The sequence below is a fragment of the Geospiza fortis genome, unplaced genomic scaffold (assembly GCF_000277835.1).
Source record: "Geospiza fortis unplaced genomic scaffold, GeoFor_1.0 scaffold84, whole genome shotgun sequence".
Taxonomy (NCBI): Eukaryota; Metazoa; Chordata; class Aves; order Passeriformes; family Thraupidae; genus Geospiza; species Geospiza fortis.
In genome coordinates, this window is record NW_005054363.1 from 1,126,452 (window position 1) to 1,146,806 (window position 20,355).

At 35.2% G+C, this 20,355-nt stretch overlaps 1 protein-coding gene across 2 annotated transcripts in view; it reads right to left on the reverse strand.

The window, feature by feature from the left end:
* The window catches only part of UGGT2 (UDP-glucose glycoprotein glucosyltransferase 2), a 77,010-nt gene that overhangs the window by 8,735 nt on the left and 47,920 nt on the right, over nt 1-20,355 (reverse strand). For both annotated transcript variants that reach the window (XM_014308279.2, XM_031059552.1), the window contains 10 exons: nt 19,166-19,268; nt 14,277-14,356; nt 12,751-12,940; nt 11,761-11,919; nt 10,549-10,634; nt 6,410-6,494; nt 4,906-4,991; nt 1,999-2,097; nt 767-851; nt 161-343 (listed from right to left, as the gene is read on the reverse strand). In XM_014308279.2, coding sequence (XP_014163754.1) covers nt 161-343; nt 767-851; nt 1,999-2,097; nt 4,906-4,991; nt 6,410-6,494; nt 10,549-10,634; nt 11,761-11,919; nt 12,751-12,940; nt 14,277-14,356; nt 19,166-19,268 — 1,156 coding nt within the window. The remainder of the gene's footprint in view (nt 1-160; nt 344-766; nt 852-1,998; nt 2,098-4,905; nt 4,992-6,409; nt 6,495-10,548; nt 10,635-11,760; nt 11,920-12,750; nt 12,941-14,276; nt 14,357-19,165; nt 19,269-20,355) is intronic.

Consider the following 20,355-nt stretch of genomic DNA (forward strand, 5'->3'; position numbering starts at 1 on the left):
TTCTTGCATCTACATTCTGCAACACCACTGGTTCTGTTTGTACAACTGCAACAGTCTTTTGAGACCAACATCTGAATAAAATGGCTACAGAGAATGACACTGGATCAATTTAAGCCCAAATTAATTCCTCATACAGTAATATGCCATTATCTTTTCTTACCTGGTCAGCATCAACAAATATTATTTTATCCACAGCTAAAGGGAAAAGAACATCCAAGAAAAGAATTTTGTAGCCCCAGATAATTCTTTGTTTTTCTGTCTGTTGATAAAGCCAGCGGGGCCACTTATACTGGACCAGCTCATACTTGAACCCATACTTTTTAGCCATGTGAGGAATTACATCCTGGAAGAACAGAAAGAAGAACAAAAATCCATCAGGTGCACATATATGAGACACACAAGGGCTCAAAAGGAAAAGGAGTGAATGCTCCAAGGCAGCTGCAGCTGTGTTGGCCTTACTGACTATGTAATTTATTATTTTAAAATGTTCCCTTAGTTTTAGCAGTATCCTCAGCTACACCAATAGAAATAGCATTTCATGCAAGCTCTTGGGAGACTATCAAAAGAGAATAAATTATTATAATTTATCACTGGGCTTCATGTCCCAGAAAAGAAGAACCTTTTACCTAACCCTGGTATTTAAAAGATTCAGGGATTATTTTCCACTGTGAAAATTTATTTTGAATTATATAATTAGTAAACTGCAATTAAAAAAAATTACTTAAAATTTTAAAGAAAAAAAAAAAGATGAAGACTTTTCTCCTACCTTAAATGTTGGGGAGAGATAGTTTTTCAGAAACCAAAATTTAACTGGTGTTTTTGTATGACGCAGGACAGAAAGCATCATAATTCTGTGGAAATATAAGTCTACAATAAACAAACAAATACACATGGGTCATTAAATTTCAACTGCACTTAGAAAGTCCTAAAACTCTAAGTATAATTTCTTTAACCCAATTTAAGTAGAAATTTTTATCTACTTCTAATTAAAAGCTTTAAAGAGCATGTGTTCAAGGGCACTTTGAGATGGCCTTATTTGATCCAGACAGGCTAAGCAATAGTAGAAGGAACAATTTCAAAAGTGGATCTATTAACATGTTTTATTCTAGGAGAGGTGCCCGACTAAATCAGAATAATGGTTAGTACCTTAAATATTAACTTGGCTACTGAATAACTTATTTTAGAATCTATTGGTTGAGTTTAATAGGTTGCTGAGAAGAAAAAAAGCAAAGTTCAAGTCAGACCCTCTTCTGAAAACCCTTAATAACTGTAAGAATCCCTGGTTTGGGTTCAATTATTTTTCACTATTGTGGTCTTTGGTGTAAGCAGTGACTTACAGCCTTACAAGAAGTCAAGTCTGCCTTAAAATCAAGGCATAACAAACTTGAGAGTAAGACAAAGCAGCAAGTAGGATGTTTCAGATTACTTTTTCTCCTTTAAAGTAAATGTGTCTTTCCCTTTATGAAGGTGGTTGTAGGCTGAAGGGAAGAAACACAGTGCTCAAACTTCAGATGACTCAGCCATCAAATCACCAGTGCTCAAATCAGAAAAGTAACACAGATGGTTGTGAAGAGATCTGGCAACACTGTAAGAATTCCTTAAAAGCACTCACTGCTCATTGAAAGGACCCTGAGATAAGTAAGGCCATATGGGCACGTAGTAAATCCACTTTGTATGAAACACAAATAGACACAACTCTAATGAAGTCACTTCTGTTATGTCTGTATACAGCGCTGAACTTCATATTTTATGTTGTACTTCATACCTGAAAGACATTTTCTGTCTTCAAAGAATAATGGTATTTTTGAACATCTATATGTTGAGTCACTTTATTCTTAAAAATTAATTTAGTTCTCACTGTATACAACTTTTCTCGGTTTTGAAAATTTATTATTTGGATGTTGTTTAAAAAGTCAGTTTCTTTAGGTTGCTTGGTTTTATTAAGAAAATGTAGAGTACTGCTATGAAATTCTTGCTTCCCCTTTTACCTTTCCTTACCTTAAAAAACGTTCATATAAGTGGCCTGAAGCAACAGAAAAAATATTAAGAATATCACTTTTCTTTTCCTTCTCATCAGCTGGAATTTCTTCTGAAAACCTAAGAATTATTATAAATAATTATATAAAGTTAAAATTCTGCAGAAAAGAAATCCTACAAAATTATCATTAAACTCACAGAGAATCAAAAAATAAGAAAATACACAAAAGAAATATACATCCTGCAGTAAACAAATATATTTAACATTTTACTTCCATGACCCATGCCTAGGCTTAGGAGCTATAACCTTCCCCAGAATACTCTCATAGCTCTCAGAGGTCTGTGGTGATAGGATTTCCCAGTGTTTTTTGTAACACTTGTTGAATTCTTCTTCAGATTACTGTGATTCCTCTCCCTAGCAGCTAACCTATGTATTTGAGGTATGTTGTACAGAGGTTTCTGTTTCTGCTACACAGCATTCTTTGCTTGTTTTGAATACCAAAGTCTGCCAGGGCTGGTTGTTAATCAGGTGCCTTCCAGCACACAGAGGCAGGGTATGGTGGCTGCAGTCTCCCTCAGGCACTGCTTCACAGATCTCAGAACTGCAGAGCCAGATTGGTTATAGTTATCAAATGGTTATCAAGCCATTTGATACTGTTGGAAATTTACCTCAATAGTCTTTTTTGTGAGATGAGTCATTCCTCACACACTTAGATTGCATGAGTCACCCTATTACTTTTTCTTCTGGTTATATCCCTTTCAAAAGTATCCTTTAGAAAGTGTAAAAATAGGTATCCTCATAATCTTTAAGAGCAAATAAGACAAGTCTCAGATCTCCAATGTATTCAAAAGAATTCAGATCACTCCACTGATACAAAGCTGAAAGCTCAGAAATAGCTGAGAGGCTGCAATGTGTTTAAGTGGTGTGAATAATCTTTTGAGAAGCCCACGTTCTATTCACTCAGGCATGGTGAAAGAGAGAGACATCAGTGGAGTGGCATTGTCTGCATGGTGTGGCATCTTCAAAGAAGACAGACAACCTCTCAAGCAGCACTGGACTCTCACAGGCTAAACAGACTGCAGTACACAGGTCCAAGCAGTCTGCCTCCTTTCTTCCTGACTTTTTGTCCCATGTCTTATATTTAGTGATAGCAGGATTGAAAGAGCGTCAAGCTCTTTATAAAGCAGCCATCACATGTGAAAAAAGAAAATCAGGGTTTGATGCAAGGATCTTGAAAATATTGATTCTGCCTTACAGAAAGCAGAAATTTCCCAAAGGTGCTGGGCTGACCTTTAAGGTCACATGGGAAAAGCAGTCAGTTGGAGAAGGGCAGCTCAGGTATGAAAGGGCTGGGGCAAAGTGGTGTGCACATCTCCCATGTTAGAGCACATGGGGGTTCCTGTAGTGAACAATGTGCTGGTGGATATTCATTTCATTCTGGAATAACAAAAAGGAAGGGTATTTGACAAAACCCTAGATAGCAAAAAGCTGACAGCCTCAAATCATGCCCTTGAGCCACAACCTTGAATCACCGGGAAGAGCAAATAAACATCACTGTGTGAGCGGCTTCCCTGGCCCAGCCAAACTCAGAGCAGTATGAATGCCACTGTGATGAAAGGCAAGACCCAGAAGGTTGAGAGATCTCTGGCCCTGTAACCTTCTTAGAGGGAGTCAAGATTTTGATCTTTGCACATACATCCTTTGACACAGCCAATTAGAAGTAGGAAGTTTGAAGTCAATGAAAAATTCCTTCAACAAACATCATTCTTCAAAGGAGGCACCTTTGTGCAGTAACGTGTGTCCAGGGTGGAAGAAATTTTAGAGAATTGTAGCATAGTGGTCTGGGAGGGTCTCTGAATCTAGTCAATATGGGTACAAATTGCAAAAGGGGAAATTTAGGTTAGATAGTAGGAAGGAATTCTTTAGTCTGAGGGTGGCTAGACATTGGAACAGGCTGCCCTGGGTGGCTGTGGCTGCCCCATCCCTGGCAGTGTTCAAGGCCAAGCTGGATAGTGCTCTGAACAAGCTGGTCTGAACAAGTGGGAGGTATTCCTACCCATGGCAGGGGGTTTGAGACTAGATAATCTTCAAAGGTGCTCCCAACCCTTAACACTCTGTGATTCTATTACATCGTAACAGTAAAATAATCTGTGGATAAATGGTGATAAACATAAAAACAGCAACAGACACTCAATAAAATCTCAGGTCTGCAGGTACTTGTGCCACAAGAGGCCTCATCATAAGACATTTTAAAGCTGGAACAGAAGCCAGTCCTGGATATACTGAGAGAGGTGTGGGTATAGGACTGACTGGAGCCAACTGATTAGTGGATAAAGTAGAACTGCTATGCCTTTTCTTTATTTTCTTTAGCAGTCTGTGACTGACAACCATTGCCTAAGCTACTGAAAACTGAATAAAACCTTTTTTGAGTCTTGTTCAAAACAGCAAATTAGAAATACTACAAAGTTATTAGCCCCAAATGTAATGCTTGAGATGCTTATTACAATTACTTAAAAAACTCAAACTTTAAAGTAAAAGGTAAAACACTTGAGATTTCATAAATTGTGTCCAGGGGCAGACAAGCAGCATTGGTTTGCTTTTTGATGTTCAGTTTGACATATATGAGTACCACATAACCAGCTGAGATTTTCACATTGAGACTGATTCCCTGCCACAGCAAAATGAAAAAAACAGCCAAAGGAGAAAATGAAGAGAAACTGGAAATACAAAGGAGGGATTAAGAAGGGAATAAAAAAGGAGATTTATATGACATCATAGCTTGTCTTTCCCCCTTTTAATTTACATTATAAATCCATTGGAGAGACTTTTAACACATTTGTATCAGTATCAAGTAAGAAAATTTACTTGCTATGAGTAATAATAAACAGGTCCTGGAACAGTTGAATTAGAATCAAGTTATGCATTACCTTGCAACTGATTCCACCTTTCCTTTTTTTCCTGTTGTTCCGTCTGTAAGAAGCTCTTCATTTACTTTATCAGGCTTTTTCTGTACCTAGTCAGTAAAATAAAGGTCTTTGTGCAACTTGGGAAGGCAGTTGATAGTAATTACTACTTGTATTGTTGTATCTCACTATGGTGTACTAACTGGCTAGAGCCACTAAGCATGGTGATTAATAAATCAGCCAGCATGTTTCAAGCCCTCTGTATATCTTGATCAAACAACAACTGCAAGTGTGGTGAATTTTATCTCATTTTCCTCCCTCACAAGTTTATGATCCAGCCATTAGCTGGCAGAAGTGTAGCACCTCACAATGGAACTTACCTGAGAGGAAATTGTCATTTTCATAAGTCCTTCACAGGGAGAAAGTGACAAATTTGTCACTGAAACATAAGGTCTTGCATCCAACTTAAGCAATTTCTGCTGTCTTATCCAGATGCTTGTAATGGCTCAAGATTAATTTCATTTACCACCTCAATTTCCTTGATTAAAAGAAATCTAATTGCTTTTGAAAACCAAATAGCTTCTTACACCCTGAATGTGTGACTCTAATCATATTAATTTCACATGTTTATATTGTCAAGCTAACACAGATTTCTGTTGACACTATCCTGAAGCCACATCCTACAGATCAGTGAAGTGATTCTAGAGTTCAACTGAATAGCAGAGCTTACATATTCTAGTTATAAGCTTAATACACATACCACCTTTCACATAAAATAATATTCCTGTTTTGGCTCTAAATAGGAAAACTAGGCCCCCTTTTACCCATTCTCTGTTGTTTAAAGACAGGCTCATCATGCTCCAGAGTCTTACACACTTTCCCTGGCTTCTGGAAACTTTCAGTTACAGGACTGGGGAAGGGACTGATGTCTGGTGTTTTGAAATACTGACAAATATTTTAAAAATATTTAAAATATATAGTGCAAAATACAGCGTATTATGAGGATCTTTCTCCTCAGTAAGTGGTGCTTCATTAGCTGTTTTTGATACATCTTATGAAAGTAATGTAATTTTGTTGGCACAAATTTGGTCGCCTAGGGTAAAATTCAACATAACTGATTTTAACATCCAGTCTGGAATCTCAACTTTGTGTAAAATCTCTCCTTACCCACTGGAGAGAAATGGATGTCTCAAGAGGTCATTCTCTTGGTTTAAATCCATATATGAGCAGGGATGAGCAGTCCTTTGGACTCTCTCCTGCTAAGCAGAAAGGGATTTGAGTCACCAAGACTGCACACTTGGGCACCTCGAGCTAGATGAGATAAATGTTATCTATGTTTAACAGCTATTTAACAAATCTCCCACACAATTAGTAGAACATGATTGGATCAAATTAACTACATTAATTTGCACATCCTTCTCTTTAATTATACAAAATCTAAATTATATATTTGAGTATACATATTTCAATTAAATATAGCCTGAAACGCATAAGTCATATTTCATACAAGGAAACACTGCATACATACTTGAACTTTGATAATTTTGCTTCTGAAGTTGTTTAATACCACAATAACGTCTGCCAGGTCAGCTACAGAATCTGTTCCTTCATGGCTGTGAGGAGAAAAAAAGCCCAGGTAAATGTACTGTCTCATTAAAATATGCATTGTTACTTGGGTTTAATCAGAGAATAAGGTTTAGAATTGCTGATGTTTACAGAAAAAATTACTTCACTTGCATCTAATTATATTTCAACTTCAAATTAAATTTTTAATTTGAATTTTTACAAGAAATTTATTAATCAATGAAAAACTGCAGTAAGCTAGAGCTAAACACATTATTATGTATTTTATATATATTATATTCAAATATAACAACAATTTATTTTTCAAATATGGAAAACAGCTTAGAAATTGTGTGATGGCATTAAATGTACTTTTAAAATAGATTTGCTTTTAAAAGTATAGGGAAGGCTTCATCACAGAGCTGAGATAGTGAATATTGGCTTTCAACTGGCTGGCTTTGGAAACTGTACCCATGAGGACACAGCTGTGCAAGCACCACATGAACCTCTGCCCTACTGAACACCAGTTTAAAGCCATTCAGGTGTCTCCAAACTACTGCAGTCCACAGAGTAGCTAATATGAAAAATGTTACTGTGATAGAGTGTAATAACAACATAATTTTCAAATTTTCTTGTTTTACAGCCCCTCAATATATTTCCCCTTCAATCTCTTCTATCTTTTATCAACATTATGTGGGCTCCTCTTGCTAAAGCAACCCACACAATAATAGGGTTTAAGAAAGTAATCTGCTACCCCTTAGGCTAGAAAACAGAAGTATTTAAATCTTGTTTCAATGTGCATCATACCACTTACCTGAACACTGCAGGATTTTACACACACATCTGAATTTTCTATTTAATATATTTTTTTGTTAAAATGTGCCTGTAATCACTAAGTCTCATGGAGATGGCCTATCCTTGCATAAAACAATGTTCAGAATTATCTGAACTCTTTTACTCTCTATTGTAGTTTTATTTTCACACTGAACATGTCATACATATGCACACCCAGCCAATAATGGTCTTTGCATCACAGGGATGTATAGTACTCAGATATTAATTCCATTTTAAATAAAGTGTGTCACTAAAAAGTTCTAAAATAGTAAAATTTGATCCAAACACAAACTGCTGATAGCAGCAGCCGGCCCAATGTTCCATTTTTGCCCCCAATCTTCATACAACCAGTATTTTCTCTGTTACTCACTCAGTTACCTCAAAATCCCTATGCTATCAATTTTGTAGAGAGATATAGAGGATTCTGCTGATAAAGAGGATTTTCCAAAGTCTCTGCAATATTCTCAGAGTGTTTGGTTTGGATGTAAATTCAACAACATTGCTTTGTCTCCCTAAATCTCTTTCATGGATGCCTCCCTGTGGGCTCCATCTTTACTGAGTGCCAACTGTTTTACTCTGCACAGAACTCAGTTTGATGAATTTCTGTCCTACTATGAACCAACTTTTTAAATCCAAGCAAAATATCTTGCATACTGACAGCACTATGACATATGTAATAACAGCTACCTTAATATTATGTAATTGTGAAAAGCAAAACATGTCTAGCAGACTATTTACATCACTACTTTAACTTCAAAACACTTAGACGCTTTTAATACAAATAAGTACCAATATAATACAAATTATAATTTTCCATATGGGGGACAAAAGAATTTGGGTTCAAGAAATGGAGATCCTTTAAAACCTCAAGGCCAAGAAACAAACATACAACTCTTTTCCTAAATTATAAAAGATAATTTCAGCTAGGCCGTCTGCATGACATCAAAATATAATAATATTATATCTTATATATGTCTAGCTGCCTTTTTAAAAAGTAAAATATCAGGATTTTATAGATATCTTTAGCTATAAATAATTTTCTGCAATCTTATCTAGCAATACCTACTTGTTTTCCTACCAACATCAAAGTCCCAATAATCAGAAGTGCTCAGATTATTGCTGAGTATAACAATTTTTACTTTCCTAATATTCATAGTAATTTATTAATAACAAATTGATTTACAAGTATGATTGCATCAATATAATTATCCTTGTTAGAAGTAGTCTTTAAGAAGAAAGAGGCAGCTTATTTTAAATGGTATGTATTTATATATAGTAAAAATAAATTACTTCCAACTATGAGAGAAGCAAGTAAGATAAATACTGAGATGTAGAACATTCTAAAACTTCCTTTATAATGTGCCTCAAAGAAAAGAGGTTCATTTCACAGTTCAACAGGAGAGGGTGTGACTAATATATATGGATGGAGAATATACTGCAACAGCTCTTGGCAAAATTCCACCCCATCAAACAGTTGCCCGAGCTCTGATAGAAACTTCATACTGTTAATACTGTAAAAGAAATATCAAAGATCCTGGTGCAGCCCTGGTGCACATACTTTTCCTGTTGTACTTTCAGTCTACAGTTGGAGGAATGAGATGAAATAAATTGCATTGTTTAGATTCCTCATGAGGAATTTAGTTTTTAGTAACTATTTAGTTTTCAGTAATTTAGAGTTTTTAGTAACTTAGCTGAGTTCAATTAAGCCCATTTGTGTTACAGAGGGAAAATGAGCAAAATCCCAGCAGATAATTTAAATTTCCTTTGATCCAGGCTAGAATGTAGAGTGGTTTTGTTTCATTTTGTTTCATTATTTAACCCAACTGCACCTCATTACATTATTTTTTAACCATGCTATCTTATATAAATCACTTTATATTTCTTAAGAATTAAATGCTAAATTAGACAAATGGTACAGATGCAGTTGGTGGAGATAAGGTGAACCTCAAAGGGTAAGGACTGTGTTTTTCTGCTTTTTCAACAGATTGTAAATGATTTCTGAAAAAAAAAAATTGAAAACTGCAAACAAACAGAATGAATCTAATATCCCGTTGATTTTTCTCCCTGTAACACTGATATTAACTAAATGTTCAAAACCACAAAGAGGTTCAGCAAGTTGTTTTTTAATAGTAGCTGATAATTAACAACATATGGAACTATGTATTCCTGGGCTTCAAGTAATAATAAATATTTTATAAGAAAGAGACCTATTTCAAACCACATAATTACTTTGAGGGATAAAAGATATAATAGGAAAAAGGGAAAAAGAGGAAAAACTGCAGCTGAAATTAAATAAACAATACTGCTCCTCTAGAAGTGATTAGATCTAAAGCTTCAAGAGAAAGCTCTCATAGGCTACAGGTCTATGCTTTTACATAAAACATGGGGAAAAGGTGATTCTTCTCAGGAATAGTTGAAATGATGGTGAGCACATATATTCCTTTACATGAAAATCAACCATGGAAATTACAGATCTAGAAGCCATAGAGATGTCACCTAAATGCCAGTTACAGGAATACAACTTTCTTTCTATGGACAGAGGTTTCTTTCAAGAGAGGGAAATGTGGTGCAGTCAACATGCAGCCAGAGTCTCAAAATAAAGGGTGCTTTGATATCCCAAGCTGGAGGTGTAACCATAGTGATCCTTAGATGACTTAGAAAACTAAAAAACACTCAGAATTAATCAAAGAAAAAAGTCTAGAACTAAAAGTATTACAATGCTCCTGTTAAAAAAAGATGCCACTTTTAAATATATTGCATTCAGAGGGCTGAAAAAAATTGTGAGAGGGAAATTTGTAGTACTTCCTCCAGATAGTTCTGGAGATAATTCTGGAGAGCAATGCTCCATTGGACATACTCTTGAAATTACATGTTAGATATGTTGGGAATGCCAAAATATTACAAACGAAACCATGAGTGACATTTCTACAGAATTTGGTGCAGCCATTGTGTGATAATGCTAACCATGCATGGAACTGACAGGGAAAGTGTCTGGTAGCTGTGCAACTGTGTAGTAAGGGACACTGCTAGCATCCAGTCTAGCTGAGCAGCTGGGCTTTATTATGCCTTCAATGCCTTCAAAAACACATGTAGCCATCAAAAAACAACAATACAAGGAAATAAGGTATTCTTTACAAACTTTAAATCATCACTGGCATCTTATACTTTTTAATGCTATCTTTGCTCACTTTCCTTCAGTGTTGTCAGATCTTTTCAAAATATGTTGCAGTTTCAGATTAATCTGTTCCCAAATGATGGATTCATACTTACGAAAAAACCTGATAAATCTCCTCAGATCTTCCCTTACGCAATCTCAGCGTCCAAGCACCTGGATTTGCTTTCAGCTGGAAATACCCCTAAGGAAAAAAAGGCACTTGTTCTGGTTGCATTTCAGACTCAACCATCTTCATATACAAAAATAAACTACTAGGCATTTGTACTAGCCCTGAAAGAAGTGTGTCAGGGATGGAACAACTTTCACCTTTCCTGCATGTCTGTTTTCATGTCTTTCTGTGCTCTATTTGTTTCTAGCTGAATTTGAGTTGCATACAAAAACTCCACCAATGACAGCAAGTAAAAGAGCAGCAAAGAAATAAATTATTGAACAGACCCTAAATTGAAAAGCTTCTTTGAAACTCAAAATTTTTGTCTGGAACAACTTTCCAAGTCAACACAATTCCTTGCCATTTTAGTAACACTGTAAATAGCTATTGCTATGTTAAAGTCACAGAGAGCAAGCTTTGAAATGTGAAGAATTGTCAGAAGTTTCATCATGCCAAACATCATCTACTGTTGAATCCATATTCAATACTTGTGCAAAATCAAAGATTCACAATTTATTAAGCATTTCATTCCTTACGATACAGTATTTAAAAAGACTAGAGAACAGCAGATAGGTAAAAGGTCTTACTCATCAAAATCCTTCCCTATCAAATTCCCTTAGCCATCAGAAAATAAAACTTTCACTTCAGAAGTCACATGGTCTTCTGCTCTACAGACTGCCAACATGAAAAATAACTACTTTGCATGATGAGAGAAATTCTCAGGTGTGGCTATGTCTCACCAAGGCTCTAAGCACTCACCTGAAAGCATCTAAAATCAGAGTCTTCCTTTGCCTGGATCATTATGTAACAAAAGGGGTTATTTTGTTCAGAATGTGAATCATACCTTACATTTGTCAGGGACTCTCAGCCTGAATACAACTGCCTCCTACCACCTACTACAGGCAATTAGGCTGCCAGTTTAGGCACTTCAGGCAAGAGTATAAAATTAGGCTGTATTCAAACCTATACTGCATCACAGGAGAGGAGCAGGGGGGAAAGCTCAACAAACTGGAGATGAGCTCAGCTCCAGGACGTGCCCATTACTTTTAGCATTACTAAGCTTGCAACACAGAGAAAGGATTTAAAGAACAAGATGCTCATGAAGAATTCTCATAAGATGTGTGCAATTGTAATGACTATTCCTATACTAAGTACTTACAAGGTTGGCCATCACAATAGTATCAACCAGGACAGGATTCTTCTTTGTGCCCAGAGTGAACTGTAACCCTCGAGGAGGTTGTCCAGTTGTCACATCAAAGCAATGTCCTTCAAGCAATATATATTCCAGCTCATATTCTGCTATAACTGCCCCTTTTATCTATGGAAGGAATGCTTCATCAATAAATTATGTCACTTAACCATGTGGAAAGAGCAAAATATTACAGTCACAAACATGTTGTGTGGGATTTACCACAAGGTAACTCCCATGGTCAAAAAACCCAATAGAAAAGTCCATCCACAGGAACTTAATTATAAAACAGGAATCCAAGACAAAGAGGAAGGATCACACTCTGGAGGGACCTTCTCTCTACTGACTGTTGAGGAAGCTGAGGCACCTCTGCCTTGCTAAGGTAAATCTCAGCTTTACTTTCACAATACACAGCTTTGTTCAATCAAACACCCTCAATATTGTGCATAAGCTTATTGACTCAATCAAATCTAAAGATTTTGAAGATGGGGGATTAAAATAGAATTAAATAATAATTGAAAGAATTGTGAACTAAAAGAGGATGAAATACATTTTGAACTACATTAATAAACAGTCATATATTCCAGTTTATATGAAGATTTACCTAGGTTACAAGAATTAGGAAACACAAAGAATCCTTTAATTGCTTTACTTTTATCTTAAATGTACTATTTCTCTAAACACACAGCTCAACATTGCAGGTAAATTGCTTTAACTTGTACTTTGCATTCTGATTTTTTCTATTCCATTGCTTTCTTTTAAGACTTGTCTTTTTTTTTAAGAGAGAAAAGGAAGAAAAGATTATGACAATAGAAATGGTAAAATATTGCCTAAATAATCAATTACCTAAGAAAATATTTCAGGAGAACTGACACAAGACAAATCTTGCAACATTTCCACTTCCCTCTTGAAGTAGAATGGCCAACACATGTTTTACAGTGTTTGCAAACTGTTACTTACTTCCTGCAAATGAATGTTATCAAGGTCACAGGAACTGTTTACTGCTTCAACCAGCCAGCTTTCAGGAGTGATCATGTTTAGGGTCAAAAGAGGCGATTCTGGCAGTTCTAGGAATTTTGCTACAGGTTCAGAAGGAAGGTGCTTATTGATTCCATAAGTTAATTCTGGTTCCAGAACAAAACGATAGAAGCTGTTGAAAAAGAAGTGTGACAAAACCCAACTTTTAGTAAAATACGAATTTCAAACATGAAGCTCCTCTAAAATATTTTCAAATATAGTGAGTATTTACCAAGTACGATGAAATTTGGAGGCAAAGTAGCTCCTTATTCTTTTGGAATATCATCAGGCAATACCTACAGCATCTCAAATGGGCTGGTAGATGAACACAGACGTATTCATTTTTGGTAATTTTTCTGTGAATGTGCCTATTTTCCATTAACACTCTAAAGGCTATGAAAGTGAATATCCAAGAGGTGCCTTGGATTCTCAGAATCTGTATCACTGAACTATGCAGAAGGACTAACCCCTATTGGATGAAAAATCTTTGAGAATGGTTACTGTCACTAGCAGCAGCAAGGACCGAGCAGAGGAAATGTAGGGTTTCCCTGTTCCTGTCCAGCTCTTACCCCAATTATTCCATACATAAAAGTTCTCCCAAGCACAAGGAAAGAAGCAGGCACCCAGCTTCAAAAGCCATCAAAATGATGTTCACACAAGAAGACACTCAGAAAACTGAAAATTAGGACCCTCTTGTGGAACATAAGATGCAAGTAATTTCTCTCAAAATGGATAAAAACTAAGGACTTCTGCTTTGTGGGCAAATGATTAATTCTGCAGCCCTCTGGCTAAAGGACAGGCACTGCCACCAACCTCTCTCACGGGTAATTAGTGATATAAGTGTTAGGATTAGAGGTAAAATACCTGCCCAGGAGATGGCTGTGCTTAAACATTTCTCTTAGAGGGAAAGAAATCTTCTTGGAAGGAATTAATTTCAGTGTAAATGTCTATCACTGAATTAGTGAACCATGATTTTTACACACAGATAAAAGAAACTTCAATTTATAGTAGATACATTCAGGATATCACGTTCTCAATGAAATATAACATCATCTCAATATAACAAATGCAGACTGTATATTTATTCAAATGAATTTAATTCCTAGGAGTACGGAATCTGTACAATCCATTACCCAAACAGTGGGCTGTAAAAAAGGGAACAACTTAGACAGATAATCCCCCTCTGCAAGTTTTCACAGGTATAAATGATTCTATTGATTTATTTAAGACCTGTTAATGAGAGGTGTATTTGATGGACTAGATACCTGGACTAGTCCCTGTGATACCATGCTTGACATATTAGAACAAGAACTTTTATCTAAACAAGTGCAAACTGCTTAGGTAATGTTCAGTGGAAAATGAGTCAACAAAAATAACTCAGAAACACAAAGCAATGTTTACTTTTTAAGAAAAATACACCATTAAGACTGTTTTTCCAAAATGAGCACGACAAGCTATGAACTACTAACCTCTTCAGTGGCACTTCGGACAGCTTAGATCTGCAGTTCAAAAATAACCTGAGTTTCATATTGATAATGTCCTTGAGTACCTACAGAAAAAAAATCTCTGTAAAAAATGGTTCTTGGTAATCACCAAACTTGGAAAATAAGCCAAAGTTACCCTTGTGACATCCTGCCATTTCTCAAGTTTCAGCAGCAATCTAAAACTTTTAAAAGATGAAAATATATCTGCATATTAAAGGTTATTGTCAGATATTATAAATAAATATATGACCTTTCCTAAAACTGCATGATTTAGTACATGAGATTCTTGATAGTCAAAATATTAATTAGTCTTCTCCTATTCATGCAATTTTTTCAAGAGCAGCTCCCTCAATTTTATAATGCTTGAGTAAATGATATTATCACCTTGTTACATTGTGATTTTAAAACACTTGAAGGTCTCTAAGTACAACATACGCCTTTAATCTAACAACCAGACTTAAAACAATTGCTTTCACTCTTATTAAAATAACTGTACATGGAAAATTGTTAAATATATTGAAGTTCAGAGAACTATTTTAATACTCAATTTCTTAATAACTTTAAATGTCAACAATAGACTAATGATGTATTAAACCATTCAATTAACTTCAAAACATTTTGGTAAGTTAACATATTTCTATTTTTTTCTCTCAGTTTCTTCATCTGTTAATTTCTAAAATAGTAATGTTCTGGATGCTGTTATATAGGAACCATAATATTAGGACAGCATTATTTTCTTATTTTTGTGACCAATCTGTTTTGTTTTGCTTAAAGCTAACAAAGTTATTAATTTCCTTAAAGCACTCATAAAAACCTTTATCAAATTACCTTCAGCCCTTGGTTTCTGACACAAAGTGCTTACCTGAAAGCATAAAGCAGCTGTGCCTACATTTATGGATATCAGAAAGGCCAGTAAGACATAAAAGCGAAGTTACAACACCAATACTAGTAAGGCTAATATCTAAAATTACTACAATAGCAAATAAATTGGGAACAAAGCAAGACAATATTCCTCATTAAATCTCTTTTTTATTATGACTATAATTTTTCTTTCCTCAGTTCAGCCCATGGCTTACACACATTTTTTACTACAATACTGTAGCTTTACTTAGCCCTAGGGACCTGTTCTATCCCTAGTTTCTTATTCTTATCTTTTGTGTCACCGTGACTGAAAAACTACTGAATAAAAAACAAAGAGTAAAGAATAGCATATTGGTGTGAACAAGTGAAGAAGCAGGAAAGGAGAACCCAAGAGCACTGGAAGCATAAGAAGGGCAAGCATTACATAAGTTTAAGACCACCAAAATCAAAATAGAGGTCAAAGTGACTCAAATATCGATCTACCATTCAGAATAAAGAGAATGATAGAAGCCTGTATGGACTTTACCTATAAACTAAGCAAAACCCTCATCCCAATAGGAAGAATGATTCTTCAGTAATCTGCATTGCTAGGCTTTTGTGTATAGAATGAAATTATCTTGCAGAAGGCTGATGCATCATCCCAATTCATCAGCTGACCATGAAATTTTGTACAGTAGCCAAAAAAAAACTAAAAGCCTTTCTTAATTAACATTTCAAAGGACTTTAAATAGGAAATGACAAATAGGACAATAATTCATTATCTCTGTGTTTTTCAACAATACAACTTCTGAAATACTGAACTTGGTTCTATTATTTAGGGCTTCTGAGGACACCAGAAACCAGGGCATTTGAGTCAACACATGAAAATGGTGACAAAATTACGAAGACTCTTTTATAGGACACTTGAAGAGTTCAGTCTGTTTACTTTAAATAAGAAAATTCAAAGAGTATGGAAATTTAGTTCAGAGAACACTGTAAAACATGGTTGAAATATTTCAGGAGGCCTGAAAATTATTCAAGAGCTAGTTTTATTGTGCATATGCACAATAAAAAGTCATTTGCAAGACACTTACTTGAGTTACCACAACTCATCTGAAGAACATTAACTCAGTAAACCATGATTATCTAACCAATCACTTGGAATTGTTTGTGAACTTCAGGATAATACAAAGTTTCTGCACTGAAAACAAACTTATAATAGAATCTTCAACAGAAGTGGCAAAATGATGAGAACATCAATGCTTACAGCATAGATTTAAACAAAAACCTGTAATTCCAAGTCTGAGATTAACAGTAAGGTTAATTAGCCACTGGAAAATCTCAGTAGGAGCTCTAATCTGTACTGAGACGCTTGGTAATATTTAAATTAGGAATTGAGTAAAAAATTATTTCTACTTTAAATAATAATTGTGCAAATGGAGCCCTGTGACATGCATTATATAGGCAATCAGACTAGATCACCAAAAGGGGCTCCTTCAGGGATTCCTTTTACTTTAGGCATGGAATATTAAATCCTCACTGAAGACAGAACGAACAAAGGAAAAAAGGCAAAAGATAACTGACAAGGAAAAAATAAAAGGTTTGATTTTTTTTCTCCACGTTTTTGAATTGTTGGATACTTACTGGAACAAGAAAAAAAAAGGTGGATAATTCTAAGAGTATATAGAATAATCTTTCCTCCTGGTTTTGGTGAACCATGAGGAAAAAAAATCCACAACTCGTCAATTTTGTCCTCCATTTTAGCAGAAGGAATTTCTACGTTTCTCACATCACCTTAGAGATCACCTTCATAACTTCAGGACTAGTTAGCTCTTCCATATATTCTGCTGAGAACTTATGTGGCCTAACCATGGTAAAGTTATGGCTGGCATTTAAATATTTACAGCAGACAGTGACTCTGCCTTGTCTGGAAATACTTGATGCTGAAGTCTGTAACAAAACTTTTTGAAAAAAGGGAAACACACACTATATGGAAGGGGCTACCTGCCTCAGTCTGGAGAGGATTAGAACAGTTCTTATGATACAATCCAGTACATATTTTAAAAACAGACAGAAGCTTTGACTGAGTTCTCATTTGTGCTCTGACTCATACCTTCCTCCATCCTTACACTGCCAGTCTCTCAGATTAAGCAGTAAAGTTTAGATTACAGCCCACCTCTAGCTATTTACACCTCTCTCAATTTCAATCCCACTTAGTATGAGTAACTTTTTGTTTGTACTTTTGATAAAAAATACCAAAAGATTTATTTGAAGTAGCTATTAAGTGACAGAAAGTAATACAATAGTTTCACCAGGGTGGCAAAACCCAAGCATTATATGGACATATTCAATGCAGAATGGGGCAAGAATCACATGTTCTGCCATGGTAGTTACTCAACAAATTTTGCACCGTGAATAGTTACCAATCCAATATAATCAGCTCTAATCCAATTATGTAAATGAAAAAAAAAGAGCCTTTAAATATAAATATATTCCAGTGATTAAAGTTTAATATATTCCAGTGATTAAAGTTTATAGTATTTAAATCACCTATCTATAGTAAGCTAATCAGAAAAGATTCATTTAAGAACTTTGAATTTGGGGCTTGCTGTATTTGCATGTCTGTTTTGTTTCTACAGCAGGAGATGGTGGCTTTCCAGGTAATAATAATAATTATATATATATATATATATACACATACACACATATATAAATATAAGGAATGCAATCAAACCATTTCCCAGCTATTTTTCATTTTAAAAAGATATTGAAAAGTTTAATCTACATTAAAATATTTCTGGTTTGTTTGCTTTCAAGAGCATTTCATTACTGTCTCCTAAGGTTTGGCTTCTTGACTAAAACTAGAGCTCCTATGACTCAAGCAGGATCTGCCACAGTTGAACAGCTGGGGACACCATGGGAGTCATTCGCCTGGGCATGCATGAGAGAGCCAGTTGAGCTCAGAGGAATGGGGGTTTCTGCTCTGAGCTGCAAGATCCTTGATGTGATTTATACTCATAATAGGAACTTTTGGCTAAATGGAAAGTTTCCAGTCCATTTCAACTTGAAAATATTTTCATTTGGTAATATCAAGCTTTCATTTTCACTGAGAAGGGTGAAATGAGAGACCTAGTTCTAGAGGTAAGCTACTATTCTAGAAAATAGAAATAGCAAAATTTTTCATGAATTTTAAAAAATGTTTTACTTCGCTCCACTATATGAAGAATGAGTGGATGCTTCAACATTTGATATAAAAGGGTATGAAAATGGGAGGGGGAAAGCACTTTAAGAATTTATGAAACTTGCATAATTTCTGCAGGAAGAAAAAAAGATAAAATAGGATGCAGCAAAAATCAAGTTGGAGGTTTCAGAATTATAACAGACCATAAAGTGAAGACAAAATTTACATTTTTATGGGAAACTTATAAAGGAACCTGAGACACAGCGATCTTCTGCAGTAGGTGGAAGAAGAAAATTTTAGCAGCTGTGTTTTTAAGACAGTTTCTCTTTAAAAGATCAATAGCTACACACAATGGAAGCCTATCTAGATATACTTGGTAGCATTAATCAACTGAGAAATATCCCTCCAAGAGCTGAAAGCTTTATAGTCCAATCTTCTTATGATGATATTACAAGTCAGATTTAGACCACCTCATTTAGGTGCCTTGGAAAACTAAGGTGATCTGGTTTAATGGAAAGAAGCACATATCTCCTGAGATTCTGAGATGCAAAAAATTATGTACACAATCTTCTCCTTTCTTTCTACTGACTGCAGAGAGCACTTACAGGCTCACTAAGAGGACTGGGCCATGGGGGCATCTGAATTTTACTTTCAAATGAAATATTCATAATGATGAACTAGATCATCCTCAACTTCTTTTATGAATTAAAATAACTAAACACATATTTTAAAGGAAAAGAAAGAATAACCAAATTTTGTTTACTCTTTACTACACTGTATATGGAAATTAGAAGAAGTTTAGTAACAACTGAAGTACAAATAAGCAAATTATAAGAAATGAGTCCCATCTTACAATCAATAAATGGGTCATCTTCTGTGCTTCTCTTGTCAATGGATCCACAATAGCAACGACATCATAGAATGGGTCATTCTCTTGGGGCTCGACTTTTATTACACTGTTAAAAAAGTATTCAAAACAAGTGACATGAAAACTCAAAACTGAATTTGCTGAAAGGACAAACATTTTTAGAGACAGATTTGTAATATCAGAGGCGTTTAAGATTTTACTGCTCAAGAAAATATTTCCCTCATTTCAAGCAATAATCATGATTGCTCCCTGTGATACAATTAGAAAAGCTAAATGTGAACAGGAGTAAAAAATGTAGCATTAATCTACATACTTCTATACTGGTTAGTCATTAGATACATTCTCTAAAACAAAATCAGTAAAATAAAACACAGTAAGACTTTAAAAAGGGTCTTTTTGTCATTTGTTCACAGTTCCCTTCATGGAGATCTGGAATCATTGGATCAGACAAGTAGTGGTGGTGACATAATTTAAAAAGAAAAAAAGAGGGGGAAAAATGGCATTTGAGAAGTGTGAAACTTGACAGGCTGGACTAGCTTTATGCATTCCAGAAAATAATTCAGTTTGATAGACTTGATTAGGCTAAGTCAAGCCAACCCTAGTTAAAGTACTCTGTATTTACAGGAAGGAAATGTCAGTAAACTTCATTTAAAAAAACAAACAAAAAAGTCATATGCTGTATATACAGAAAAGGGACTATTGGAATTTGTTTTCCACAAAATATATGGTAGCAGCACAGTACTGACTGCTACGAGTGTAACTTTGAAAAAGGTGTTGGCCTCTTAGAAAAGGCTACCACTGATTTCACTCCTGCCTTCACCAACAGGCACAGTCCAACTGCACACACAACTACTACTGGAGCACCTTATCAACAAAAACAAGTAGAGATTATGAAACAGCAAAAATTTTTATAAAAATTTGTAATTTGACAATAGCTTTTGTATTACCATATGTCCTTTTAAAACATGCACCTATCTGCTCTTTTTTCAGCAAAGGGTAAGGTTGGGAAATCAATAGGCATTACTAATGAATTTATTAGGAAAAAGGTAAAGATGCATTATGCTATGGCAGATGAGCAGGCTGCTCATACAACAGTTTCAAAATTAGAATGCTTACTCAACTTTCCAAAGACTATGTAATCATCAGTACATTCAAATGTTAATAAAAAATTACTC